This window comes from Peromyscus eremicus, chromosome 5 (assembly GCF_949786415.1).
Source record: "Peromyscus eremicus chromosome 5, PerEre_H2_v1, whole genome shotgun sequence".
NCBI lineage: Eukaryota > Metazoa > Chordata > Mammalia > Rodentia > Cricetidae > Peromyscus > Peromyscus eremicus.
Window position 1 is genome coordinate 22494743 of NC_081420.1, and position 14095 is coordinate 22508837.

At 44.2% G+C, this 14095-nt stretch overlaps 1 protein-coding gene across 2 annotated transcripts in view; it reads left to right on the forward strand.

Moving 5' to 3' along the window:
• Nucleotides 1-11017: 11017 nt before the first annotated feature.
• Nucleotides 11018-14095, forward strand: part of Elovl2 (ELOVL fatty acid elongase 2) — a 43255-nt gene continuing 40177 nt past the window's right edge. Inside the window, exon 1 of one of the 2 annotated variants that reach the window (XM_059263130.1) lies at nucleotides 11018-11103. In XM_059263130.1, coding sequence (XP_059119113.1) covers nucleotides 11101-11103 — 3 coding nt within the window. In that variant the 5' untranslated portion in view covers nucleotides 11018-11100. Of the gene's footprint in view, nucleotides 11104-11212; nucleotides 11434-14095 lie in introns of those variants that run through there. The other variant, XM_059263131.1, reaches the window with a different exon arrangement.

The following is a 14095-nucleotide window of genomic DNA, read 5'->3' on the forward strand; positions in this document are numbered from 1 at the left end:
AGGACAGTCGTTTTTGCTTTTGTGTGACTTAACTGTTTTTTTGCATGTCTTACATCTCAGCTTTGATAGCTGGAACCATGTGTCCAGTTGTTTTCTGCGAATGTGTCTGCTCTGTCTGCATCGTGCAGAACTTGAAGGAGCAAGAGCCACATTTATTTCCTATCATCTGTGTAAACAGCATCATTAAGTTAGTGTTTACTTAGGAACTATATTTCTATTAACAAATAAAATTAGTATACTTTCGGAAGATCTCTGAGCCCAATTTTTAGACTGTCATAGAAACCTTGGGTGGCATGGAGTGAAAAGAAATGAAAAAGACCATGTCTGTCTCCCATCTGAACTGAATGTGTAAGACAGTTGGCAGTTCACATTTTCAGCTAAATACTAAACTAACCTGAAGCATTTGTAGAATCCATTACAAATTTTCCTTTAGCAGAACTAGTTGTACGCTGATGTTAGGCTATATTTTGTCCCAGGAGTTCTACCATCTACCTGCTTTGGAGAGGCAACCCAAGAAGATTTTGTTTAAAACTAAAATAAATAAAAACCTTCTTCCTGACATCTTCTCCTGCACTCTGATCCATCCTCTTTAGAAGCATCACTCACATTGAATCTTCTGGGGTTTTTCTTACGCTGTCTTTGAAAGAGTCACTCTGTTTCCAGAACAAACGGAAACGAAGTAACAACAAGTTGAGCAACAGCAGCCTACGTGGCAGTGCTGATATGGGCAAGTATTTCCAAATACTATTTATTCTTTCCCATTTTTTTTTCTTTTGAGACAGGGTCTTGCTATGCAATCACCAACTGGTCCCAAACGGGTGATCGTCTCGCCTTAGCCTCTCAAATGCTGGGATTACAGGCGCGTCATCACTCCCAGCTAGGATAAATACGCTTTATCCTTGACCTGTCTTCATAGCTCAGTTTTGGACTTGGCCTCTTCCATTTTGGGCGCTGTTAGTAAATCCACTTTTCATGTTATACCTGGCGCTTACCTTGTCTTCCTACATGCATTGTATTCCTCAGTTAACTGAAGAGACTCTTAGAGGGTGTTTTCTTTCCAAGCACTCCAGCTAGCATGTGAGAAAGGGGTACAGGGCTAACAGAATACTACAACTGTAGCACTAATGAATCAATGGGTGTAGCCAGTTACTGTCACCTAAACATCATGTGACAATCAAATTTCTGGTTTGTTTGTTTTTGTTTTTTATTTTCCTTATTAGGAGGGGGAAAAAAGACCTTCTCAAGTATTCCTGTTAAAAATCTAATCTGAGTCTGACATAACTTTAGTTATAGACCGCAGGGCAGAAAAAGCACAGAGCTTAGAAGTTCATAGGAGTGGGATGCTGGCAATAAAATCCAGACTGCCGGAAACTCTTTAGTCCAGATGAATAAATTTATAATCCATCCATTTAGAAGACAATGCAAAGATGGATGAGGAGAAATGAGGTTACTCCGCCTATGGTGATTGAGAGTTTTGCTGGGTATAATAGTCTGGTTTAGCATTCGTGCCCTCTTAGTGTCTGCATAACATTTGTCCAGGACCTTCTAGCTTTCATACTCTCTATTGAGAAGTCTGGTGTTATTCCGATGGGTTTGCCTTTATATGTTATTTGGTCTTTTTCCTTTGCGGCTCTTAATATTTTTTCTTTGTTCTGTGTGTTTAGTGTTTTGATTATTATGTGGCAGAGAAATGAGGTTAAAAGAGAGTTGTAGATAGAAGAACTGAATGCAGTGTTAGGAAAAGGGACATAAAGTGACTGGAAAGTTGTGGGTGCCTTGTCTGTGTTTAATGATGTTAAGTTATGATTAGTTTTCAAGATGTTACATAGTATTATGACTGTGGTTTAGTAAAAAATAATTTTATCTTTTGGGACATACTAAAATACTTACAGATAAGGTATTATATCTGTTTTTTGCTTCAAAATAATGGAAGGGAGATCTAGATAATACAAGATTAGTCACAAGTTGCCAATTCTTGAAGATGGTGTCTTAGTTAGGTTTTTTATTGCTCTGAAGAGACCATGACCATGGCAACTCTCATAAAGAAAACATTTAATTGAGGGGACTCGCTTACAGTCCAGAGGTTCAGTCCACCATGACAGGGAGCATGACTGCATGTAGGCTGGCCTGGTGCTGGAGAAGTAGCTAAGTATCCTACATCTTGCAAGTAACAGGAAGTTGACTGACTATCACACCAAGGAAAGCTTGAGATAAAGAGCTCAAAGCCTGCCCCACAGTGACACATTTCCAACAGGTGTGGCCCAGATTAAAGGTGTGTCATCCAGCCTTCTCCAACAAAGACCACACTTCCTCCAACAAGGCCGCACCTCCTAATAGTGCTACTCCCTGTGAGCTTATGGGGGCCAAATACACTCAAACTACCACAGATGGTGATAGATGAAGCCCCAGGATTCGTTATGATTCTGTCTGACTATTTCCCCCCTTGGGATTTTGATTTACTTTCACTGTGTTTTGAAACAGGGTCTCCCTGTACAGCTCAGGCTTGCCTGGGACTTGCTATCCCCCACCACTCCCCGCTTGAGTGCTGAGGTCACAAGTGTGTGCCACCAGGCTTGGGTATTCTGGAAGAGTTTCATAATTAGAGGGCGTGAAATCTCTTGAAGTCGCACACTGCTTGTTCTTCTAGCCTGCAGTACTCACGGCTGGAGCAGGAAGATGACAGAAGGCAAGGTTTTACAGTTTCCCTCTACCAACCAAGCTACTAAAGGACACGTGAGCTCACCTTCTGGACCTTGGCAATCGCTGTAGAATTCCCACTTTGCTATAACTACAAGATTACTCTGGAGCTCTGTCCATGTCATCTTTAAGTCCTATAGATAGAGTTGTCCAGTTTGCTTCAACCCAAGCCTTTGATCAACGCTGTGAGACTCTCCTCTTGTCACTGAAGATTACCATAATTTGATCTGCCAGATTAGTAAGGCCTCTCCCCCCCCCTCTCTCTCTCTCTGTGTGTGTGTGTGTGTGTGTGTGTGTGTGTGTGTGTGTGTGTGTAAAAGTTGAATACACAAGCAGGTACGTGTGGAGCCAGTGATGGATGCTGAGTGACATTCTCAATCACTTCTCTACCTTAATTTTAAAAACACGGTTGCTCATTGAACCCAAAGCATGCTGTTTCAGCCAGCCTGGCTGACCAATGAGCCCCAGTAGCATCCTATCTCCACTCCCACCCCTAAGTCCTGGAATTACAGGAGCCCGAGGCTTTTATTGTGTCCTGGGGATAGTAAGCACATTAATCACTAAGCTGTCTTCCCAACCCCTGGGACTCTTTCTGTCTTCTTTTCTCTTTTAAGTTAATTCATTTATTTTACATCCCAGCTGCAGTTTTCCCTCCCTACTCTACTCCTGGTCCATCCTCTACCTCTGTTCCCACCCCCCAATCCACTCCTCATACATTTCTGTTTAAGAAAGGGCAGGTCTCCCATGAGTATCAACAAACCATGGCATATCAAGTTGCAGTAAGACTAAGCACCTCCCATGTATTAAGGTTGGGCAAGGTGACCCAGTATGAGGAGTAGGATCCCAAAAGCCAGTAAAAGAGTCAGAGGCAGCCCCTGTTCCCACTGTTAGGAGTCCTACAAGAGGACTGTATATATATACAGAGTGCCCAGGTCAGTCCCTTGCAGGCCCTCTGGTTGTCGGTTAGTCTCTGTGAGCCACTATGAGCCCAGGTTAGCTGATTCTGTGAGTTTTCTTGTGGTGTCCTTGACCCCTCTGGCTCCTACAATCCTTTCTCCCTTTCTTCTTCGGGATTCCCCAAGCTCTGCCTAATGTTTGGTTGTGGGTCTGCATCTGTTTCCATCAGTTGCTGGATGAGGCTCTCTGATGACAGTTAGGCACCAATCTCAGCACATCCCATAGGCAGAACAGACTGTAGGTCAGAGGTTATGTGGCTGGGTTGGTTTCCCACTTACTCCACTTGAAGTCTTGCTTGGTCACAGGAGATGGACAGTTCAGTCCAAGTATCCACTATTGTTTGGAGTCTTAGTCTTAGCTGGAGTCATCCTTGTAGACTCCTGGGAGATTCCTTTGTGCCAGGATTTTACCTTACCCCAAAATGATCCCCCTTTCCAGTAGTCTCTTTCAGTACCCTCCCCTTCTATCCCTACCCCAACCTGATAGCTCATGTTCCCATCCCATCCCCACCTGTCCTCAGTCCACTCACAAAATCACTTCCCAGGGAGATCGGGTATTCCCCCATGAACCCTCCTTGTTATCTAGCCTCTCTGAGTCTGTGGATTGCAACATAGTTATCCTTTATTTTACAGCTAATATCCACTTATAAGTGAGTATATACCATGTTTGTCTTTCTCAGTCTGGGTTACCTCACTCAGGATGATTTTTTTCTAGTTCCATCATTTGCCTTCAAATTTCCTGGTGTCCTTGTTTTTAATAGCTGAGTAATACTCCATTGTGTAAGTGTATCATGTTTTCCTTTATCCATTTCTCAGTTGAGGGGCATCTATGTTGTTTCTGGGTTCTGACTATTACAAATAAAACTGCTATGAACATAGTTGAGCAAGTGTCCTTGTGGTATAATTGAGTGTCCTTTGAGTATATTCCCCAGAGTGACATAGCTGGGTTGTTAGGAGGCCCCACTGGTCAGAGGTTGCAGTCTACCATGGCTGGCAGCTTTCTCCAAGCTCAGCAACATGAAGGACTCCCTTCCCAGCGAGGCTTCCTGCTCTCTACCTGCCCTTATTTGGTGGATGTCTCTAGGCCTGGATGCCTGACTTGACTCAAGGATGACACTTGTCATAGTTCCCTGCAAATACTCTTCCCTTGTGGACCACATGGTAGTTAAGTAATATCTCTAGCTATCACTAACTGTACCATCACTAACCCAGCATTATGATAGGAGTGTGCCACTTAATGCAAATTAGGGTTTGTCCCCAGGCTTCCCAATCCTATTTATTTCTCATACTCTGGAATAAAGTTGAGTTGTCTCACTGAAGTCGTATCCCGGAGGGCTATCTCCATTGTCTCCACAGCCATAGGAACCCTGTTCCTCATTCCTGCTTCCTCCACCTTTGTGGACCAGAGGCCAGTGATCCTGAGGAAGAAGGAGAACCACACTGCATCTTGTGGTACATTGTTTCCCAGTTTTTAATCTTAAATCCACACACCTATGGATACCTAGTCTTTGTCAAAGAAGCCAAAATTACAATGGAAAAAAAGAGAAAGCATCTTCAACAAATGGGTGCTGGTCTAACTGGATATCAGCATGTAGAAGAATGCAAATAGATCCATATCTACTACCCTGTACAAAACTCAAGTCCAAGTGGATAAAAGACCTCAACACAAACCCAGATACATTGAATTTGGTAGAAGAGAAAGTGGGAAATATTCTTGAGCACATTGGCACTGGGACAACTTCCTGAACAGGACACTAATGGTGCAGAAACTAAGATCAACACCTAATAAATGAGACCTCATGAAACTGGAAAGTTTCCATAAGGCAAAGGACACTATCAATAGAACAAAACGGCAGGCAGCCATTCTTGATATCCCAGTAAAAATGACCTTTCCTTGTACTTTGCCAGTGTCAGTTATCTGACAGTGAGTGGCACATACAAGGAGTCACCTGGATGCCCTTTGACCCCCACCCCCAGAAAAGTCCTTAGCATCTACAGTCACATATCACTATGCATCCTAGCTTCTTCCATATAAGCTAAACTCAAGGGTTTTCTAGAGAATAGTGCTCAAATGTGTGTTCCCCAGTTAAAGGAAGTCACATGTACTCTCTAGGTGTCTATCAGTAATAGCAGTGAAACCCACAAAATACTGTATCATCAAAAGTGATGAGCCTTGAACTGGATGTGCCTAAATGAAGTAAGAGCAGTTAACCTCATTAATTGATCTTTTTTGAAATATTTTATTTATTTTTAATTGTGTGTATGTGTGCATGCACACACATGTGCATGCACACCACTCATTAATTTTCTGCACTTAAACATATATGTGCTCCTTAATAAATGGGACCTCATGAAACTGAAAAGTTTCTGTAAGGCAAAGGACACCATCAATAGGACAAAACAGCAGCCTACAGAATGAGAAAAGATCTTCACCAACCCCACATCCAACAGACGGCTGATTTCCATATATATATATATATATATACATATATATATGGAAATATATATATATATATATATATATATATATTCCTCAAGAACCTAGATATCAACAAACCAAATAATTCAATTTAAAAATGGGGCACAGATCTAAAGAGAGAATTCTCAACAGAAGAATCTCAAATGTCTGAGAAACCTTAAGGAGATGTTCGACATCGTTATCCATCAGGGAAATGCAAATCAAAACCACTCTTGAGATTCCACCTTACACTTGTCAGAATGGCTAAGGTCAAAAACACAGTGACAGCTCATGCTGGAGAAGATGTGAAACAAGGGGAACACTCCTCCATTGCTAGTGGGAGTGCAAACTTGTACAGCCACTTTGGAAATCAGTGTGGCCTCTAGGATTCTTAAAGATAAGATTGCTCAGGACAGCATGGCATTGTGAAAAGGACCCAACATGCTTTTGGTTGAATCCTAGCTTCCCCAATATTCTGCCTGTGTGACCCTCTATATATTATTTGACCTTCCCAAGCCCCAGTTTCCTTATCTGTACAACTGGGTTAGTGTTACTGAACTACTGTGAGTCACTTAGCACACTTTGGACTTATGTACTCATAGTTACCAGAAAACACCACATTTGACCTGAAAGACTTTGCATTAACTTTAGGATCCCTGTGTCCCTTGTTTCCCAGACACTGAGGAGGTCTCTCAGCTTGTAGCAGTGTATATGTTGAACTATGTGTTGAGTAAAAGGCCCTTCACTCTCTTTTTTTAAAATGTTTTAACAGTTTCACACACACACACACACACACACACACACACACACACACACACACGTGTGTGTGTGTGTGTGTGTGTATGTATATATATATATATATATATATATATATATGTATTTATAATGTATTTTTTCCTGCACATCCATGTTTATTATAGGTCAATTCACAGTAGCCAAATTACAGAATCATTTTAGGTGCCCAACAGTAGAGGAATAGATAAGGAAAAAGTGATATTTACACCCACCAGAGTGGCAGGATAGCCAGGGCTGCACAGAGAAACCCTGTCTCAAAAAACAAACAAATGAATAAAACAATATAATGTATTTTTATCATAGTCCCTGTGGTGGTTTGAATACAAGGTATGGCCCTCATAGACTCATGTGTTTGAATGCTTGGCCAGTGGGGAGTGGCACTATTAGGAGTGGCCTTGTTTGAGGAAGTGTATCACTGTGGAGGTGGGCTTCAAGGTCTCATATATGCTCAAGCTATGCCCAGTGTGGAACCCAGTCTCTCCTTCTGCTGCTTGCAGATCAAGATGTAGAATTCTCAGCTCCTTCTCCAGCACCATCTCTGCCTGCATGTTGCCAGGCTTCTCCCCATGATGATAATGCACTAAACCTCTGAAACTATAAGCCAACCCCAATTAAATGTTTTCCTTTATAAGAGTTGCCACTGTCGTGGTGTCTCTTCACAGGAATAGAAACCCTAACAAGACCTTGTGCTTTAACCTCTGTTATCCCCTCCCACTGTCCTGACTTCTTTCCAACATGGCCCTTTCCTACTTTCATGTCTTTGTTTTAGTGACTCACTGAGTTTTAGTGACTCAGTGAGCATGAATGTGGGTTTATTTACTAAAACACGATCTTTTTACCCATGGCTATATCACTGAAGAAAAATGCCTCGCCTTGCTTCAGCAGCCATTATCTACCAACAACTTCTTAGCTAGGGATGGGACCTCAGAAGTCCCTCCCCCATGTGTGTTGAAGGGCTCACTCAATATTGTGATTCTGTGCAGGTAACTATAGCTGCTGTGAATTCAAGAGTCTAGTAGTCTTGGCATTTCCAGAAGATGCCATTTCACAGCACTCCTCTCCATCCTCTAGCACTCACGTTCTTCTGACCCCTCTTCTGTGATGCCCCTTGGGCCTTGGGTGGGGTTGTGGGTTGGAGCAATACTAATGCCACATTTAGGGCTGAGGACTCAACAGTTACCTAATCTCAACATCTTGAGCAGTTATGTGTCTCTGCATCAACCATTGCCACTGCCGAATGAAGCATCTCTGACTGCCCTGGTTAGGTCTTACTGACTTGACACAGCCTAAAGTCACTTGGGAAGAAGTCACTCAATTGAAGAATTGCCTCAATTAGATTGGCCTGTGGCCACATCTATGAAAGATTGTCTTGATTGGTGATTTATGTTTAGAGAGAACAGCTCGTTTTGGGTGGCTTCAGTCCTGGGTAGATGAGTCTGGGATATATAAGAAAACCGGCTGAGCAAGAAGGCAGAGAGCAAGCCGGTAAGTAGCATCCCTCCATCTTTTCTGCATCAGTGCCTCATCTGATTGCCCTCAGTGATGGATGTAGGCCAAATACACTTTTCCCCACATTGGTTTGCGTCAGCATATTATAATACAGCAACAGAAAGCAAACTAGAACACTGACCACGGCTGATATATGGGAATAAACATAAATATTTAGAAGGCAGTTTGACAGCGTGTATGTTTAGCAAAACAATAGTAGCAGGTTCTCCCCTAAGGCCTCTGAATTCCCCAGATATGGGCTTTGACAAGATTTACAGTCTCAGGTATGAATTCATTCCTGTGCAGTGTGCTCAGATCAAACCAGAAAGTGGTTACTTATCCCCACAGCAATCATACCACTGTTGCTCTAGCAGTCACCTTTGCCTAGAAATTCAGTATTATAGTACCCAGGTCTACTTCCGGGTAAGATCAGAGAGGACATTCTCTCCCAGCAGCCTGCACAATAAGTAGTACATTCTGGCACTCTGAAAGCTAGCCAGCAGGGAGGAAGATTCCAGATCAGTTCCAGCTTGATTTCTTTGTCTCTTGCAATCCAAGAGTGTGATGTCTTTAGCAATGACGTCTTACCGTCTAATTCTAGTAGGCAACCAACAAGGTTCTTCAAACCATTGAAACATCATTGGTTTTTTTCATCTCCATATTCATTAATTTATTGGACAATAAAAATGTTAATTACATACACTGAGACTAATCTTGTTCTTGTTTGCCTCTGTGCTGGCTGGTTTTAGGTCATCTTTACATAAAATTGAGTCATTTGGGAAGAAGAAACTTCTACTGAGAAAATGCCTCCACCAGATTAGCCTGCAGGCAAGCCTGTGGGCATTTTCTCAATTGATGATTGTTGTAAGAACACCCAGCTCACTTCAGGTAGTGCCACCCCTGGTCTGGTGGTCCTGAGTGCTGTATGGAAGCAGGCTGAGCACACATGAGAAGTAAGCCAGGAAACAACACATCTATGTGGTTTCTGACTCCAGGTTCCTGCCCTGACTTCCTTCGATGATGGACTGTGACATGAAATTGTAAGTGAGATAAAACCCTTTCCTCCCCAAGTTGACAATGGTCCTGGAGTTTTATCACAGCAATAGAAACCCTAAGACAGGAACCAAAGGTTTACTTTGGCTCGTGGTTCCAAGGTATGGTCCATCATGGTTGAAAAATTATGGTAGCAAGATTGTGAGGCAGTTGATCTCATTCTGTCCACAGTTAGGAAGCAGGAGAAAACAAGTCCTAGTGTTCAGCTCACTTTCTCTCCATCGTGTGGTGGTTGCATCCACATTCAGAGTTTGTCTTTCCACATCATTTGAAACTCTCTGGAAACATTTTCACAGGCATGCCCAGAGGTGTGTCTCCTAGTTGGTTCTGAATCCTGTCAAGTTGACAGTAAAGAAGAACCATCACAGAAGGTGTGGAAAGAAGAGATGCTTTAGATGAAAACCACAAAAAGGGATGTCAGCCAGTACCTACACTTCCCAGTTTTGATTACGGTGGGTACTGGGTGGCCATGGAGATCAAGAGAATACTGGTTCAGGATTTCACACTGTCACTGTTAGTTGTCAGTCCTCTCTGACTTAGAGAAGTCACTTCCCATGCATGAAATATAAGATACACAAAGAAAGAGAGAAGGAATGTATTTTCGGGTTTAAGGTTCTTAGCATTCTTATGATCACTATCTCTTTGTCCATAGAGGTACCTAATACCTGTGCATGTGTTTCAGGTTCACTGCATCAGCTGTCAGAGAAAAATACTAGCTCATTCTGAAGGAAGAATGAAAAGCAGTCATATGACACACAAAGGCCTGGGATCTAATTCTGTTCACCGTTAACGAGGCATTGAATAAGCCACCCGAGCTCCTGACACTGTCTGGAAGTAAGATCTTCTGAAAAAAAAAAAAAAAATCTGCTTAGACTGAATATTGGAGCTGATCTGCTCCTGATGGTACCCAAAAGGAATACAACTTATCGCTTGCTTTTTTATTTACTTATTTGAAGCGGGGTCTCATGAAGCTCAGGTTGGTGCTGGACTCACTAAGAAGCCAAGGCTGACTGACCTTAAACCCTTTCCTATTCCTCCTGTCTCTGTTCCCCAAGTGCTGGGATCGCAGGCGTGCACCACTCGCGCCCTAGCACATACCCCGTCTCTGTAGCTACACCACCTACATCGGGCGAACCTGCGCGCCCAGTTTAAATCACCTGGCTTTCGTGCCTGCCTACCCTCGCCCGGTCCCCTCCTCCCAGGGCTGGCGGGGGTCGTGGGGAGTGGAGAGCTGCGGGTGACTTTTCCAGGGGTCCTGGGTGATAGATGGATCGATGCGCCTGGGCGCGTGCCAACGGCGTCAGCCGGGCTTGCCCATCCCCGCCCGGCCGGCAGGGGGCGCCGCGTCGGGCGCGGGCGGGGGCGCGCGCGGAGCGGGGGCGCGCAGGCCTCAGGGGCCACGCTCTCGCTGACCACGCCCCACCACCACCACCCCGGCTCCTCCCCCTTGGCGGGTCCTTCCCCGAGGGCGAGCGGCGCGGGGCGGAGGAAACGGCCCGGAGCGGGCCGGGCGCGGCGCGCGCCCGAGGGGGGCGGGGAGGCGGGCGGCGCGCGGCGGGGCGGGGGGCGGGGGCGAGTGACTAGCGCGGGCGGCGCGCGGCGCGGCGCAGAGGAAGGCGGCTACCCTGGACAGCGCATCGCGGCCGCGCGGCCATGGTGAGTGAGTGAGTGGGGCCGCGCGCCTCGTCCCCGGCGGGCGGACGTTGGGGCGGCGGTGTGCGGGCGCGGGGCTCCCCGGGGCGCCGGCGGGTAACGGGGCGCGGGGGCGTGTCGGCGCTGCAGCCGGGGCCCAACGCTCTCCCCGAGCCGCTCGCCGAGGGTCTCCCCCCTCCTGGCATCGCGAAGCCAGGCGCCTGGGCACAAAGGCGGAGACGTGGGTGCTGCTGGGCTCCGAGGGAGCCGGTCCTGGGCGGGCAGCGGTCCCAGCCCTCCGGGGGGAGCGGAGGCAGGAGGATTGCCGCGAGTTCGAGGCCAGCCTGGGCCACGGTGAGACACCCTGTCTCAAAATAAATAAATAAATAAATAAACCACCTCCCCGCTAAAGAAAAGAAGTCCGCCAGTCCTGCGATTGTCTTCTAATCCGCATTTGTCTTCATTGGTCTTTGTCTTTTCGCCTCCACTTCAGGGCTTGCTAAATTCGTGAAGCGCCTGCCGCTTTTCTTGCCCTACCTGACACCAGGCAGCCCTAGATTGCCCCCCTCCTCCCACACCCTCTCTACTTGATTGAAGAATGTCTTAGCACTAAAATTCCAGCCCAGCCGTCACTTTCTTATTCTCTCTACCTCCTTCATTTTGTTTTCTCTATTAATCAGCATGCTATAATCTGTTTCTTTATTTAGCGTGTTGAATGTCTCCATCACCAAAATGCAAGTTTTGGTGAACAGTCTTTGTCCACAGTGCGTGAGACATTTCATTTATTTAAAAAAAAAAAAACAAAACAAAACCAGCAAAGGAAAGTACTTTGTGCTATGCTAAATGTGAGACAGCAGTGTCCTTGATGTGAATCACTACAAGAACTGAACACTTGACAGAGGTGATGAGAATCTCAAGTGCCGTGTAGGACGGTGACACACTCTACTCTTGGACAGGAGGGACTCACTGATCAGAATATTGGTGGCCGCCTCATGCTCCCTCTGCCACTGGAGTCTCCTGACATCCCAGTGGACAGAGCATTTTTAGCGCTAACTGGCTCTCTGTCCCCCCCCCTCCCCCGCCTCCACCCCCACCCCATCCCACAACCTTTGTTCCAAAGTAAACCAGAGATTTTAGTTAGGGAAAGCTTCCAAGAATGTTTAACTCAATAAAGCAGTCAATGGGCATTGACTTAAAAGAGCCAACGTCAAGGAAAAGTCTTACAATTTTGTTCTGTATCGGTTGAGCTCCTTTTCAATAAGCATTTTCAAATCTGTGTCCAAATCAAGCAGTGTCACTTTTGAGAATTGGGGCAGAGAGGGGGAAAGGGTGGGGGTTGGATTCATAAGTAAGTGGGCCAGTTGATAGACTCTTCTACACCCGAGTCAAAGATGACTCTGCTAACTAGTCTAATGGCAAAAAATACTATTCAAGTTTCTTTTCTTCCCTTTTGCACAGTGTAAATTTATGCCAGTGGTCTGTTATTGGTCTAGAGAAGTGTGTTTATTATAATCAGAGACAAACTGTCAATGGCATTGACATGGAAGATTTGAAAGTGATGGAGTTAAGATTGTACAGCTGGTGGTCCGCAGCTTGTCTTGTCCAGATAGAAATTAAAGCTTTTTTTTTGAAATTAAAACCAATGAACTAAACATAAATTAATTATGCTTCATTTTTAATTTCAATTTGTATCGCAGGAGATTTTACTGTTAGGATTCTAGCAAAAAAATAAGAAAATAAGATTTTCTTTCTTGAACTCTTTTTTTTTTTTTTTTTTTTTGAGACAGAATCTCTTAGTTCAGGCTAGCTTCAAGCTCTCAATCCTCCTGCCTCCGCCTGAGTGCTAGGATCACAGGATGGAACCACCATACCAGGCACAATGTATTTTTATGTTATCCAGCTGGGTAAGCTCAACATTTTAATTCTTTGGTAAAGGGTTGAATGAAATGCATTTCAGTTTGGGAGGTTCAAAGACTGTGGTCTGAAAGATTGTTGGAAATGTGTTAAGTCTATCTGTATCATGCATTTTATTTGTGTTCAGAAAACAGGGACCTTCTGTTCAGGGTTATGTCAATGATGTTTTTCCTCTGCTGAACAATTAGATATGGTCCACTTAATTTCTGTCGGGGGCGGCGTGGAATTGTTGCAAGTAGGTGTTCACCAAGGAAAGAAGCTGCAGTGGAGACTTGTTAGCTCAAGAAAGTGAAACTGTGTGAACATTGTCGGTAACTCATCATACATCAGAAGCCACACATTTACCTATTTTTGTTTTCAATTATGAGTAATAAGATTAGGTCATCACTAAGTCTGACAAGGAACCATTCTAATGAATTGTTACTTCTGCCATTTAAAGTCTAAAATCTAACCATTGAGTGACTTGAGAGCATGACTTGTTTTGAAGTTGATGTGATCTGGTGTCATAAGTTTGAATCTCAGCCTCACATTTAACTATGTGCCCTCAGGATTTTCTTCCATAAAAAGTAATACTATGTCAGGACATTGAAGTGCATACATGTAATTCTAGTATCTGGGGAGACTGAAGTAGGAGGGCCTGGAGATTGAGATCAACCTGGGTTAGCCATAGGACCAGCCAGAGCAATAGCAACTGTCTCAAGATACAATATTATAAGGTTTGGGGGAGGAATAAATAAGATATGTACTTTATGAGTCCATTATATCTAATAGAAATATAATATAAAGGATATATGTGACTGAATTTCTGGTAGGCACATTTGAAAAAGAGACTCTGGAAAGCAATTTTAACATTTAACCCACTCTAGGCGAGTGTTACATCCACTTGCAACCAATACAAAAAGCTAAGGCATTTTACACATCCTTTTCACACAAAATCTTCAAAGTATGTCCTGGGCATGGTGGTGCATTCTTGTAATCACAACACTTAGGAGACTTAGAAGGATTGTGAATTCAAGGCTTCCCTAGGCTATAAAAGGAAATCCTATCTGAAACAAACCTCCAATTTTTTTTTTTCAAAATCTAGTGTGTTTATGCTCATAGC